The sequence below is a fragment of the Cajanus cajan genome, chromosome 4 (assembly GCF_000230855.2).
Source record: "Cajanus cajan strain Asha chromosome 4, NIPB_CcT2T_4, whole genome shotgun sequence".
Taxonomy (NCBI): domain Eukaryota; kingdom Viridiplantae; phylum Streptophyta; class Magnoliopsida; order Fabales; family Fabaceae; genus Cajanus; species Cajanus cajan.
In genome coordinates, this window is record NC_138520.1 from 77,568,990 (window position 1) to 77,581,346 (window position 12,357).

The window sequence follows — 12,357 nt, forward strand, 5'->3', positions numbered from 1 at the left end:
ATTAATTGTATTTGAACTTGTTTTGTGGACTATCAAAAAATTTAGTTTATAAGTAATTTGTAAGTTTATAATTTGGTTTTGATTTTGGTGTAAGTGAACTAATTTCTATTTGATTTTGTTCTAAGTTTGTAATTTGCTTTTGTTGAACATATATTATGTACAATATGTATGCATTTTTTATTTTTATTTTTGTACGCGGGCTGGCCCGCCAACCTGTCAGTCCGTCTTTAGACGGGACGGGCCAGCATCTGCAGTCCGTTTTACATTGGCGGACCGGCCTGGCCCAGCCTATTTTTGGCGGATCAATGGCGGGCCGGACCAAAACGGACCAGACTGGCCCGTTTTGCCATCCTAGTGAAAACCTCCCACAATAAGAAAAGGTCTTGAGTATGATATTCAAACTTGTGTATGTGTGAGAAAGAGGATGATGCACAAAAGCAACATAACAACTGTTGTTACATCTCTCTATTCTCCCAAGCCATACGGTACACCCCTTTTCATCTATTTTATATAATAATCCTGTGTAGAGAATATTAACGTGAACTATAAGGTGATACAATGAGAAACGGTTAGTGCTGTTGTTACTATTCGGAAAGACATTAATTTGGTTCGACTCAAGCTTGTGTATCCTTTCAATTAATCACAAAGAAATAAATAAATAAAAATTATATAGACAAGGAGAAGTCACAACGAATTCGCCACTAACTTGATTAAGCTTTACTGGCATGTTTACACGAACTAAAACTTAACACAATAAAAGGAACAAGTGGTTATATATAAGAACTTCTCAGAACCCAGTTGCTAGAATTTATCCGCAACAACTGTTTTTATATAAATAATGTTTCATATTTATAAGCAATATTGTGTTGCATCAAATGAAATTATTTTTTTGAAGTAAAGTAATCTATATGTTAATTTTTATCCTAAACATAAATTTGATGTAAAATTTGGTATAAATTTCATAACTTCACAAAAATTATTTTTTTTTATCACTGCTACAACTTTACCTAATGAGAACCAATTATATCTTGACTAAATTTTCCTTTCTATGTAGTCCACAAATTTTTTTTAAAATAATTAGCATATTATCTTACAATAACTGGGGGAGAAAGGTTGAGTAAAATTAAAATTGAAAAGAGGGAGTAATGAAATCCTTCATGAGTCTTGCAGGAAAGTTTGATATTAAGTGTTAACGTTAAACCATGGGTGGCTGCTGTTCTGACTCGACAGGAGTGGGTGCAATCTTGGTGCTACTATTGAGTATATAAATCATACCACAACCAGAAAATATGGTAAAGACAACAAAGGCAAAGGAAAATATTAAGAAAAGAGCAATGCCAAATCCTGCCCACAGTGCTTCTTGTTGTTTCCGACCTCTATTGTTCATCACAGCTGCCAACTCCAATACGAAATGGATCACTAGGATGAAGCAGAAACAGACCATGAATGCATTGAAGAAAAATGAAAGCACAAGAATCGCCATTTTTTCTCTGCCATTCAACATCGTTTTTTTCTCTCCAAAAGAAGCCAAATACGAAAATAATTTTCTTCTTGTATTCTTTTATTTGGCATTGCAAGGAAAGGTATGAAAATATACTTGTTATTTATATACGTGGCCCTTTATCTGCACTGTTACTATTGAGAAAAAATCCAAGTCCCACATCAACTAGAGATTAGACAATTGAATAGTATATAAGTGAAATACAATCCTTACTTTGCAAGTCGATTTTATAAGATTGAGTTAAACTTAAATCCATTATTCCAAGAGTTGCAAAACTTAGTATTTAATTTTGATAGAAAGTGATTTATATATAAATTCTAACCATTAAATTATGAGTGAAAAAAATTGTATATAATTAAATTGTTATTCAATTACAAATTAATATTTTTAATTTATTAATTTTTATAATAATTATTTTAAAAGTTATACTAACATATATTTCGATATGTTATATGAAAGTATTTATATAAAATTACAGATATAGATAATTATTTAAAAGGGAATTATAACTCGTTTTCACCAATTGTTATATGTTAATAATGTGTAATTTATAGACGAATTTTACAAACTGTGTAAAGTTTAATGAACATGATAGGAACAAGATAATATTATTTATAAAAGTGTTTGTTGTTGAATTTAATATTAATCGGTTTATTTTCTATAATTAAATATGTAGGATGACGTATTCAAATTTTCTTAATATATATAACTTTTAGCTGATATTGAGGGGGCAAGTTATATTTCACCGAAGCCTATTCTGAAAAGCTGTGACGTGCAAACTGTTATGTGCTGTATTGTGACCTGATCAAATATTAAAGCGTCACCAAAAGTAAAATATTTTATGATGAATTGAGCCAAACGGCAATATATTTTTTAACAAAGTTTTCTTAAATTTGCAATGTTCAGTTAATGAACAGAAAATTTGTTGACAACATTTGATATGATATTATGAGTTTCTCATGTGCTAAGATTTATGTAGAAGTTATAGGTAAAAAAATGTGGAAGTTATTAGTAATGCAAAGTTGTAATGGGCCAGTTTTCAACTGTTAGGTCCAGAGTAGGCTTAATAGTTACTCACAGCTGAAATAAGAGATGAGTAAAAAAGAGACAAGGGAGAAAATAACCACAGTAAAAATATTATTTACTGAAAGGGAGGAAATTACAACACTTCTCTCTCTATAACTTACTCCTTTCTATTAGGAGACTACTACTACCGAGAACAGATCTCAAGGTGTATAAGAGAGGAAGAGAGAAGAGAAGAAGATTTGGGATGAAAATTATGGTTTTCAGCTTCCCTATTTATAGGAAAGTCCCAATGGCATTTTCGTAATTTCTCCTAAACTTTTAATATTATTTTATTATCATGTGGGACCCGCTTTTAATTTTAAATTAAAAAACCACCGAAAGTGTTTTCGGTGCTGGCCGCCACAGCTGTCTAACATTTCTCCCACTTGAAGATTATGATTAAGTTAATCATATCTTCACACCATTTCTTCTTTATTGATACTTCATGTTGCTTATGTCTTCAATAGGCCAAATAAGGATCGACACCATGTAAACTTGTCAGTGTTGACAGGCTTTGTCATTACGTCTGCTATGTTGTCTTTTGTATGGATCTTTTGCATATCCACTTTTCCTTCTTCTACTACTTCACGAACAAAGTGATATTGAATTCCTATGTGCTTTGTCTTGGAATGAAAGGCTGGATTCCTTGCAATGTGCAAGGCATTCTGACTGTCACAATACACAGTAATTTTCTCCTGCTTGTGCCCGAGTTCTTCCAGTAACCTTTGAATCCAAATTGCTTCCTTGCATGCTTGCGTAGCTGCCATGTATTCAGCTTCTGTAGTAGATAGAGCTACAACAGTCTGTAACTTAGACAACCAGCTCACTGCTCCTCCAGCAAGTGTAAACACATAACCAGTAGTAGATTTTCGTTTATCCAGATCTCCTGCAAAATCTGAATCAACATAGCCTCTGACAACAAACTCCGATCCTTCAAAACATAATGCAACATCTGAGGTTCCTTTGATATATCTAAGGATCCTCTTTACAATACTCCAATGCTCTCTACCAGGATCTGCCATAAACCTACTGACCGCTCCCACTGCTTGTGCAATGTCTGGTCTCGTACAAATCATGGCATACATAAGGCTTCCCACCGCTGATGCATACGGCACTCGAGACATTTCCATCCTCTCTGCTTCATTGCTAGGACTCATACTTGAGGATAATTTGTAATTGACAGGAAGTGGGGTAGAAATTGGCTTACAGTCTTGCATGTTGAAGCGCCGCAAGACTTTCAGTAAATAATTCCTCTGAGAAAGCCAAATCTTCCTATTTTTTCTGTCTCGGTGAATTTGCATCCCTAAAATCTTGTTTGCTGGTCCCAAGTCCTTCATATCAAACTCCCTAGCCAATTGTGCCTTTAATTCTTGGATCTGATCTTTGTTGGGGCCTACCACCAACATGTCATCCACATACAACAGCAAGATGATGAAATCATTGTCATCAAACCTATTGTAGTACGTACAATGGTCTGAACTCAGTCTGTTGTAACCAAGGCTAATAATGAAGGAATCAAATCTCTTATACCAACACCTTGGCGCCTGCTTTAAACCGTACAGAGATTTGGTCAACTTACAAACCAAGTTTTCTTTTCCTTGTTCTTTAAAGCCTTCTGGTTGGAGCATATATATTTCTTCTTGGAGTTCCCCATGAAGAAAAGCAGTCTTTACATCAAGTTGCTCAAGATGTAAATTAAATGCAGCACACATAGCCAGAACAACTCTGATTGTGGTTAATCGAACAACTGGCGAGAATATCTCGTTAAAATCAATGCCCTCTTTCTGAGCATATCCCTTAACCACCAATCTTGCACGATATCTCTCCACTTGATCATTGCCATCACGTTTGATCTTATAGACCCATTTGCAACCAATGGCTTTTCGACCTTTTGGAAGATCAACAAGTTCCCATGTTTTATTTCTATGTAAGGCCTCTATTTCTTCATGCATTGCTGCCATCCACTGAGAAACATCAGAACTCCTCAACGCCTCTTGAAAGGTTGATGGTTCTCCTTCTTCAGTTAAGAGACAGTACGCATCATGACTTGCCATAACATAGTCTGAATGCCAAGATGGTCTCCTTCTCTCACGTCTTATTTGTTGAACTTCTTCATCATTGGCTTCATCTGGTTCTTGTTCCTCATGCTCTTGTTCTGCTTCAGAGGTGTCATCCTTTTTAGACTTTCCTCCTATCTCCACTATACTGGTGTCTTTGATAGTGCTGTCATTCTCCTGCTCCTTTTGCAGTTCAGTTTCTGCAAAGACTACATCCCTGCTAACAACAACCTTGCGGGCAGTGGGATCCCACAAGCGATACCCCTTAACATTGTCAGCATAACCCAAGAATATACATTTCCTGGATTTTGGGTCCAGCTTTGTTCTTTCTTGGGAGTTGTACATCACGTACACAGGACATCCAAACACATGTAATGAAGAATAATTAGATGGTTTTCCACTCCACATCTCCATTGGTGTCTTTAAACCAATTGCTGTTGATGGTGAGCGATTGATCAAATAACAAGCAGTTCTTACTGCTTCTGCCCAGAAAGACTTGGCTAATCCTGCAGTTCTCAACATAGCTCTTGTCCTTTCTAGAAGAGTTCGATTCATCCGCTCTGCTACCCCATTCTGCTGAGGTGTATGAGCAACTGTAAATTGCCTCTTGATACCCTCTTGCTTGCAGAATGCCAGAAAATCACCATCTATATATTCTCCTCCATTATCTGTCCTCAAGCACTTAATCCTTTTTCCAGTATCAAGTTCCACCTGTGCTTTAAATTCCTTGAATACTGGGAACACATCTGACTTCTTTTTGATTGGGTACACCCACAATCTCCGGGAATAATCATCAATAAATGATACAAAATATTTTGCTCCTCCCATGGAAATTTCTGGTGATTCCCAGACATCAGAATGGATCAAGTCAAGTATGTGTTTGCTCCTTGTAGTTACTTTGGCAAATTGTAATCTATGTTGCTTGCTTGTCACACAGTGCTCACAAAATGGTAAGGTTACCATTTTAAGCCCTGACAAGAGATTACGTTCCGCAAGAATTCTCAGGCCTCGCTCTGACATATGTCCTAGTCTACGATGCCACATCATCGTTGCCTCTTCTTGACTTATTGCTGCAACTGATGCATCTGCTTCTTGCAACGTTTCTCCCAAGAGCAAGTATAGATTTGATGTGATCTTCTCAGCTTTCATCACCACCAAATTGCCTTTAACTACCTTCAAGATTCCACCTTCAACGTGGATCTTGCACTTGAGATCATCTAGTTGCCCAATGGACAATAGATTCTTTTTCAAGCCCTTCACATGTCGTACCCCTTGAATTGTACGAACAGTACCATCATACATTTTTAATTTGATAGTACCAACTCCAGCAATTTCCAAAGCATGATCATTTCCCATAAATACGGATCCTCCTGAGATTGATTCATAAGTGCAAAACCAATCTCTATTTGGAGTCATGTGCCAGGTTGCACCTGAATCCAATATCCAACATTCATGGAGTTGTTTTTCGCCTCTGGAACTTATTGCTTCACTGTACAAGATTTCTCCATCTTCTTGGGTACTAGCAACACAACCTTGAGAGGTTGACGCTTCAGAATTCTTCCCTCCTCCACTCTTCTTGTGCCAACAATCTTTCTTCATGTGCCCTCTCATGCCACAATTATAGCATTTGAGGTTCTTCCTTCCTCGAGATTTTGATCTACCATGATTTTGACTCCCACTGGAGCCACGTTCCATTGATCTTCCTCTCATCATCGTCAAAGCTTCTGCTTGCTTTGAACTTTCCAGTCTGTCTTCCTTATTCTTTCGCCTGGACTCTTCTTCAAGAATAGCTCCGGCAACATCCTCAAAGGATAGACGACCAACAACATTATTGTTTGTTATGTTGATGATGAGTTGATCATATGAATCTGGTAAACTCTGAAGTAGAAGCTCCGCACGTTCATTTTCCACTATGTTGAAATCAGCTGTTGAAAGCTGAGCAAATAGCGTATTCAGATTGTTGATGTGGTCCGTCACTGCTATGGACTCACTCATTCGAAGAGTGTAGAGTTTCCTCTTTAAGAATATTCTGGTGTGAAGTGACTTGACCTCGTATAATTTTACGAGCGTGTCCCAAATCTCCTTTGCAGTTGTCTTCTCTGCTATGCTCGACAAAACTGAATCAGCCATTGCTAAGTGCAAATTGGCAACAGCATTGTCATCCATTTCTCTCCACTTTTCATCAGTAATATCTGATGGCCTGCCTTCAATTGCTTTAAGACAATTGTCTTTTCTCAAAATTGCTCTTATCTTCAATTTCCACAGGGAAAAATTGTTCCCGTTGAACTTCTCTATCTCAAACTTTGCTGCCATAATTTCTTCTATTAAACCGACTTAAGTAACTTCCACTAGAATAGTACCGCCTACTGGAACAATGATAAAATCCAGTAACAAGAATAATTCTTTTCTGATGTGACTGATCAGGCAATACTGCAGCCACAGAGCATACTAAGAATTTTCTCCGATACTATACCAATGTACACCACAGCGGAATAATAAACAACCTAGTGGCTCTGATACCACTGTTAGGTCCAGAGTAGGCTTAATAGTTACTCACAGCTGAAATAAGAGATGAGTAAAAAAGAGACAAGGGAGAAAATAACCACAGTAAAAATATTATTTACTGAAAGGGAGGAAATTACAACACTTCTCTCTCTATAACTTACTCCTTTCTATTAGGAGACTACTACTACCGAGAACAGATCTCAAGGTGTATAAGAGAGGAAGAGAGAAGAGAAGAAGATTTGGGATGAAAATTATGGTTTTCAGCTTCCCTATTTATAGGAAAGTCCCAATGGCATTTTCGTAATTTCTCCTAAACTTTTAATATTATTTTATTATCATGTGGGACCCGCTTTTAATTTTAAATTAAAAAACCACCGAAAGTGTTTTCGGTGCTGGCCGCCACAGCTGTCTAACATCAACCCCAAATTTTCAGTACTGTCCAAGGCAGTGTTTAGATAGATATTACCCATTACCCCCAATAAGCCAACCCTAATGGATTAATAATTTCTCTAATTTTTTAAAAACAAACTTACGTGGATAGCCAATAATTGATTAAAGTTATTATTATTATTATACTATACATATGGGACATGTTTAATAGGAATATAAAAGATAAGATAGTTAATTCATAAAAATGGACAAAATTCTTAAAAGTTAATTCCAAGAGTTTAAGCGTTTTGGAAACATAGAAAGTCAGGAGCAACTAAGCTAGAGATAGGAAGCATTCATAGCATTGGGATATCATACATGATGTTACAAAGAAGAGGAGAGTTTAATTCCCAGATCCGGAAAGTCAAATTATTTTTGAAAGCTTCCTTTTATCACATGCATTAGTTAACTAGCATTCTTTATAGTGTGCTCTAAATTGATACGTAGTAACTGTCTCTGTTCTCCGAGGAAGTCTCTTAGTGTTAGGTTGGAGATAGGGGTGAACAACACTAAATCATGCATCTTGTTAATTTGTACGAATTCGAATTAAGATCGGATCTAATATAATTTTTAAAATGTATTCGAGTTTTATTTCAAATCATTTTAACTCATCTTTCATTCTTTTATAATGTATAAATTTTTAGCATAACACTAATATAACTTTTTAATAAGTAGTATTTTATATGAGAGTTTTAAAAATTGACTCGGACCGGTCAGTCGAACTGGAAATCGGTGTTTAGTTAATTCGAGTCTTAAGTTTGATCGGTTATGCATTTAACCTATTTTAAATCAGTCAATTTTTTGGTTCGATCAGTGAACTAGAAGATCAAACCGGTTCAACCACAAACATTTTTTTAGCCCTTTTAAAAAAATTCAAAAAAAAAACAACATGAAAATTGAATATTATTCATGAAAAAGCAAAGGGTCTTATCAAACATAACAATGATTACTTGTTCTAATATATATATTTATAATATATGTAATTTAAATAAATTTTATAGTATATTATTAATTTTAAATTATATACTTAATAATATAATATTTATGTAGATATTATATATATCATTTTGTGATATCAATTGCAAATATTATATATATATATATATAAATATTATTTATATTTTTAATTCATATTAATATATAGTTTAACATGTAATTTTTTCATGTATTTATTTATACAAAATAAAAATAAAGATAATTTTAAATAAGATGAAAATTAAAATTTAAAATAAGATATGAATTTATTAAAATTTATAAGTATAAAATATATTTAACATGAATTTTTTTAAAAAAAATTAATAAAAATTAAGTTATGCAATTCAATTAGTAACTCACCACTTCAACTTTTAATCCACTAACCTAATATCCTAACTAATTTGATGAGCGGTCCGATTTTTAAAACTATAATATTATATTTATAATAATATTATATATATATATATATATTAATTTAAATTTTGTATTTTTTTAATTCAATTAATTATACATATGTTAACATTGATATACCGGCTAAAACATCAAATTCATCCTATTTGTTTGATATATTTGGAGTCTTGATGCGGTGGAATTCAATTTTAAATAAATAAGGAGACAGGACAAATATAAATTGTTCCGCTATCCTGCAGTGGCGGTTCTTCCAACCTTGTTAGGTAGAACTAACACTTATTCTGTTGATCCGTGTTAGATTGAGTAAGAGATGTGGGATTCTCCTAGGACTAGGAGATCGACCTCAAGAACAAGAACAATGAGTGTTGCTGCAACTTTTTAATCAATGCTCCCCGTTGAGCAATAATCCAATAAGATTTGGAGAAAATAACTCTCAAGTCTGCATGTGTCTCTATTCCCAATTTACATGGCATTTTTTTATAACATAACATCTCCAATTATTTGCCGTGTTAGCCAATGGTTTTAAATTGCGGACCGCAATACATCCGCAATACGATAAATTGATACTATAATTTTAAAATAAATTAAATTATTTATTAAAATAATAGAATATTTAAAAAAAAAGGAATTAAAATGTATAAATTGTTAAAAATAAAATATATATTAATAATTATAAATTTTTTATATTTAGTAAAAATAATTAATAATCTCACACCGCAACAACTACAATCCGCATCGCAATATCTGCAATACCCGCAATCACAGTAACTGCAACCGCAATTTAAAACCATTGCCACGTGACCATTCTCAGTGGAGTGTCTTGCGCCACATAAATTCCCAACAGTTAAAAAAAACGATGTGGGAGCATATAATTACTCAAAGCAAGAATCACGTACAACATTATATTCCAACTCTTATCCATTCCTAGAGGCAGAAAAAAGTGGAATGCTAAAGCCACTCATCATGCTCATGAGTTCATCCGAATCAATACCACCTTGACTCCTTCTTGTTCAAACGTGATCATAAACATGGAAGTAGAGATCAAGCTTCGTCTCCGAGACTCATCCACACACCAAAAACTCTCCAACGTGCTCGCCCCCTTCCACTCCATGTTAGAATAGTGGATTAAGCCTAACTCAACCCTACAAAACCGGCTTGTAAGGTAAGGGTTGCTTTCCACTTATATATTATTCAATTGCCTAATCTCTAGTCGATGTGGGACTTGAGTTTTTCCCAATACACCCCCTCACGTCCAGCACTATTGGGCTTGGTACGTGGATAAATGGTGGGTGGCCCTTTTTAATGATCTAGGATTGGCGGGACTTGGGTTTTTCCCAATACACCCCCTCATGCCTATGAGGCATGCATCAATGGTGGGTGGCCCATTTTTAAAGTGATCATAAACATGATCAAACGTGATCATAAACATGGAAGTAGAGATCAAGCTTCGTCTCCGAGACTCATCCACACACCAAAAACTCTCCAACGTGCTCGCCCCCTTCCACTCCATGTTAGAATAGTGGATTAAGCCTAACTCAACCCTACAAAACCGGCTTGTAAGGTAAGGGTTGCTTTCCACTTATATATTATTCAATTGCCTAATCTCTAGTCGATGTGGGACTTGAGTTTTTCCCAATACACCCCCTCACGTCCAGCACTATTGGGCTTGGTACGTGGATAAATGGTGGGTGACCCTTTTTAATGATCTAGGATTGGCGGGACTTGGGTTTTTCCCAATACACCCCCTCATGCCTATGAGGCATGCATCAATGGTGGGTGGCCCATTTTTAAAGTGGATCTAAATGGCTCTGATACCATGTTAGAATAGTGGATTAAGCCTAACTCAACCCTACAAAACCGGCTTGTAAGGTAAGGGTTGCTTTCCACTTATATATTATTCAATTGCCTAATCTCTAGTCGATGTGGGACTTGAGTTTTTCCCAATACTCCAAAACCATACTCCAAGAAAACATCTTCTTCGACGGTGCCAACAGAGAGCTCACATCCAAACTCGCCGTTCTCCGACTCCGGTTCTACGACCTGGACCAGTGCGTGCTCTCCCTGAAGGCGAAGCCGGTGATCGGCGCCGGAATAAGCCGCATGGAGGAGCAGGAGGAGCCCTTGGACCCTTCACTGGGACGTGCGTGCATTGCGGAGCCGTGGAGGCTCTTGTCCGTGGACTCGTCGGAGATAGTGAAGAGGGTGAGGGAGGAGTACGGTGTTGGGGAGAGTGGGGTGGTGTGCTTGGGGGGGTTTAGGAATGTGAGAGGCGTGCATGAGTGGAAGGGGTTGAAGCTGGAGCTGGATGAGACCAACTATGATTTTGGGACCAGTTATGAGTTGGAATGTGAGAGTGATGACCCTGAGAGAGATAAGAAGTTGCTCCAGGAGTTTCTTCGAGGGAATGGAATCGATTATTCTTATTCTGGACTTTCCAAGTTTGCTGTTTTTCAGTCCAGGAAGTTGCCTCAATGATAAAAAAAAAGTCTACTTGCTAGTTATTATTGTTGAATGCGTCACAATTGATACTGTTAATTAAGGTAGCACCTGTTCAGGTTTTTTTTTTTTTTGGAAGACTACACAACGTTCTTTTTTTAACAACACCGTTGCAGTGAGACATTTTTTTAACATTTATGACAATAGCTTATGCATGAAGACGTGATGTAATGTTTTTTAAATAGTTAAAAGGAAATTAATTTAAGAATTTAAGAGTGTGTATCATGTTTCTTAAAAAAAATTAAGAGTTAGCAACTTAGCATAGGATAGAAAAAGTAGAAAATTTGCAATTTTACAAAATTTCATTGGAAATTAGTATAATTTAATCTTATTGATAGCATGATAGTATGGTTTAAATTCTGCTTATTAAGTTATCCTAACATGGTTAAATATTTTACGCACGGGAATTAAAATAAAGGTAAAGCAACCTAAGATAAGCTCGTGAGTCGCACAACTTCCGACTTGCAATAATATTGATGATAGTATTAAATCTAAATTTTATCCAAGATTGTTGATACTTGTGTTAAATCTAATTTGACAGATAATAAGAATATTTACATAATTCTGCATACTAAACACTGTTGAAAACCCTTTGTTAGCAGTAGAAACATACATCACACAGTAACAAATTTTGGCAGCAGGTCTCTGTATGATACGTTTATCTTCACTTTAACTGATCATTTGCAACTTTTTATGGTTGTGACATGCAATTTGATGGGAAAGTGGTGGGAGAAAGAATAATACTTGTCATTCTTGAAAAATCCTCGGTAAAAAATGCTTCATATAGGCATTGACAAAGATGAACATTATTGAGTAAAATTAATCCCTCGGAAGCTCTGTGATCCGGGATCCCATAGCGCACTGCAGGGAATCAGATATGCAACTCATACGAGTTAGAGCATTACAGATTTTACCCAT

General features: G+C 35.7%; 1 protein-coding gene across 1 annotated transcript; it reads left to right on the forward strand.

Moving 5' to 3' along the window:
* The first annotated feature begins 9,416 nt into the window (after positions 1-9,416).
* LOC109812389 (triphosphate tunnel metalloenzyme 3) lies at positions 9,417-11,629 on the forward strand. Its single transcript, XM_083073150.1, has 2 exons — positions 9,417-10,453; positions 10,878-11,629. Exons 1-2 carry the CDS (start codon positions 10,371-10,373, stop codon positions 11,416-11,418), a joined length of 624 nt encoding a protein of 207 aa, XP_082929276.1. The 5' UTR covers positions 9,417-10,370; the 3' UTR covers positions 11,419-11,629.
* The last annotated feature ends 728 nt before the right edge of the window (positions 11,630-12,357 follow it).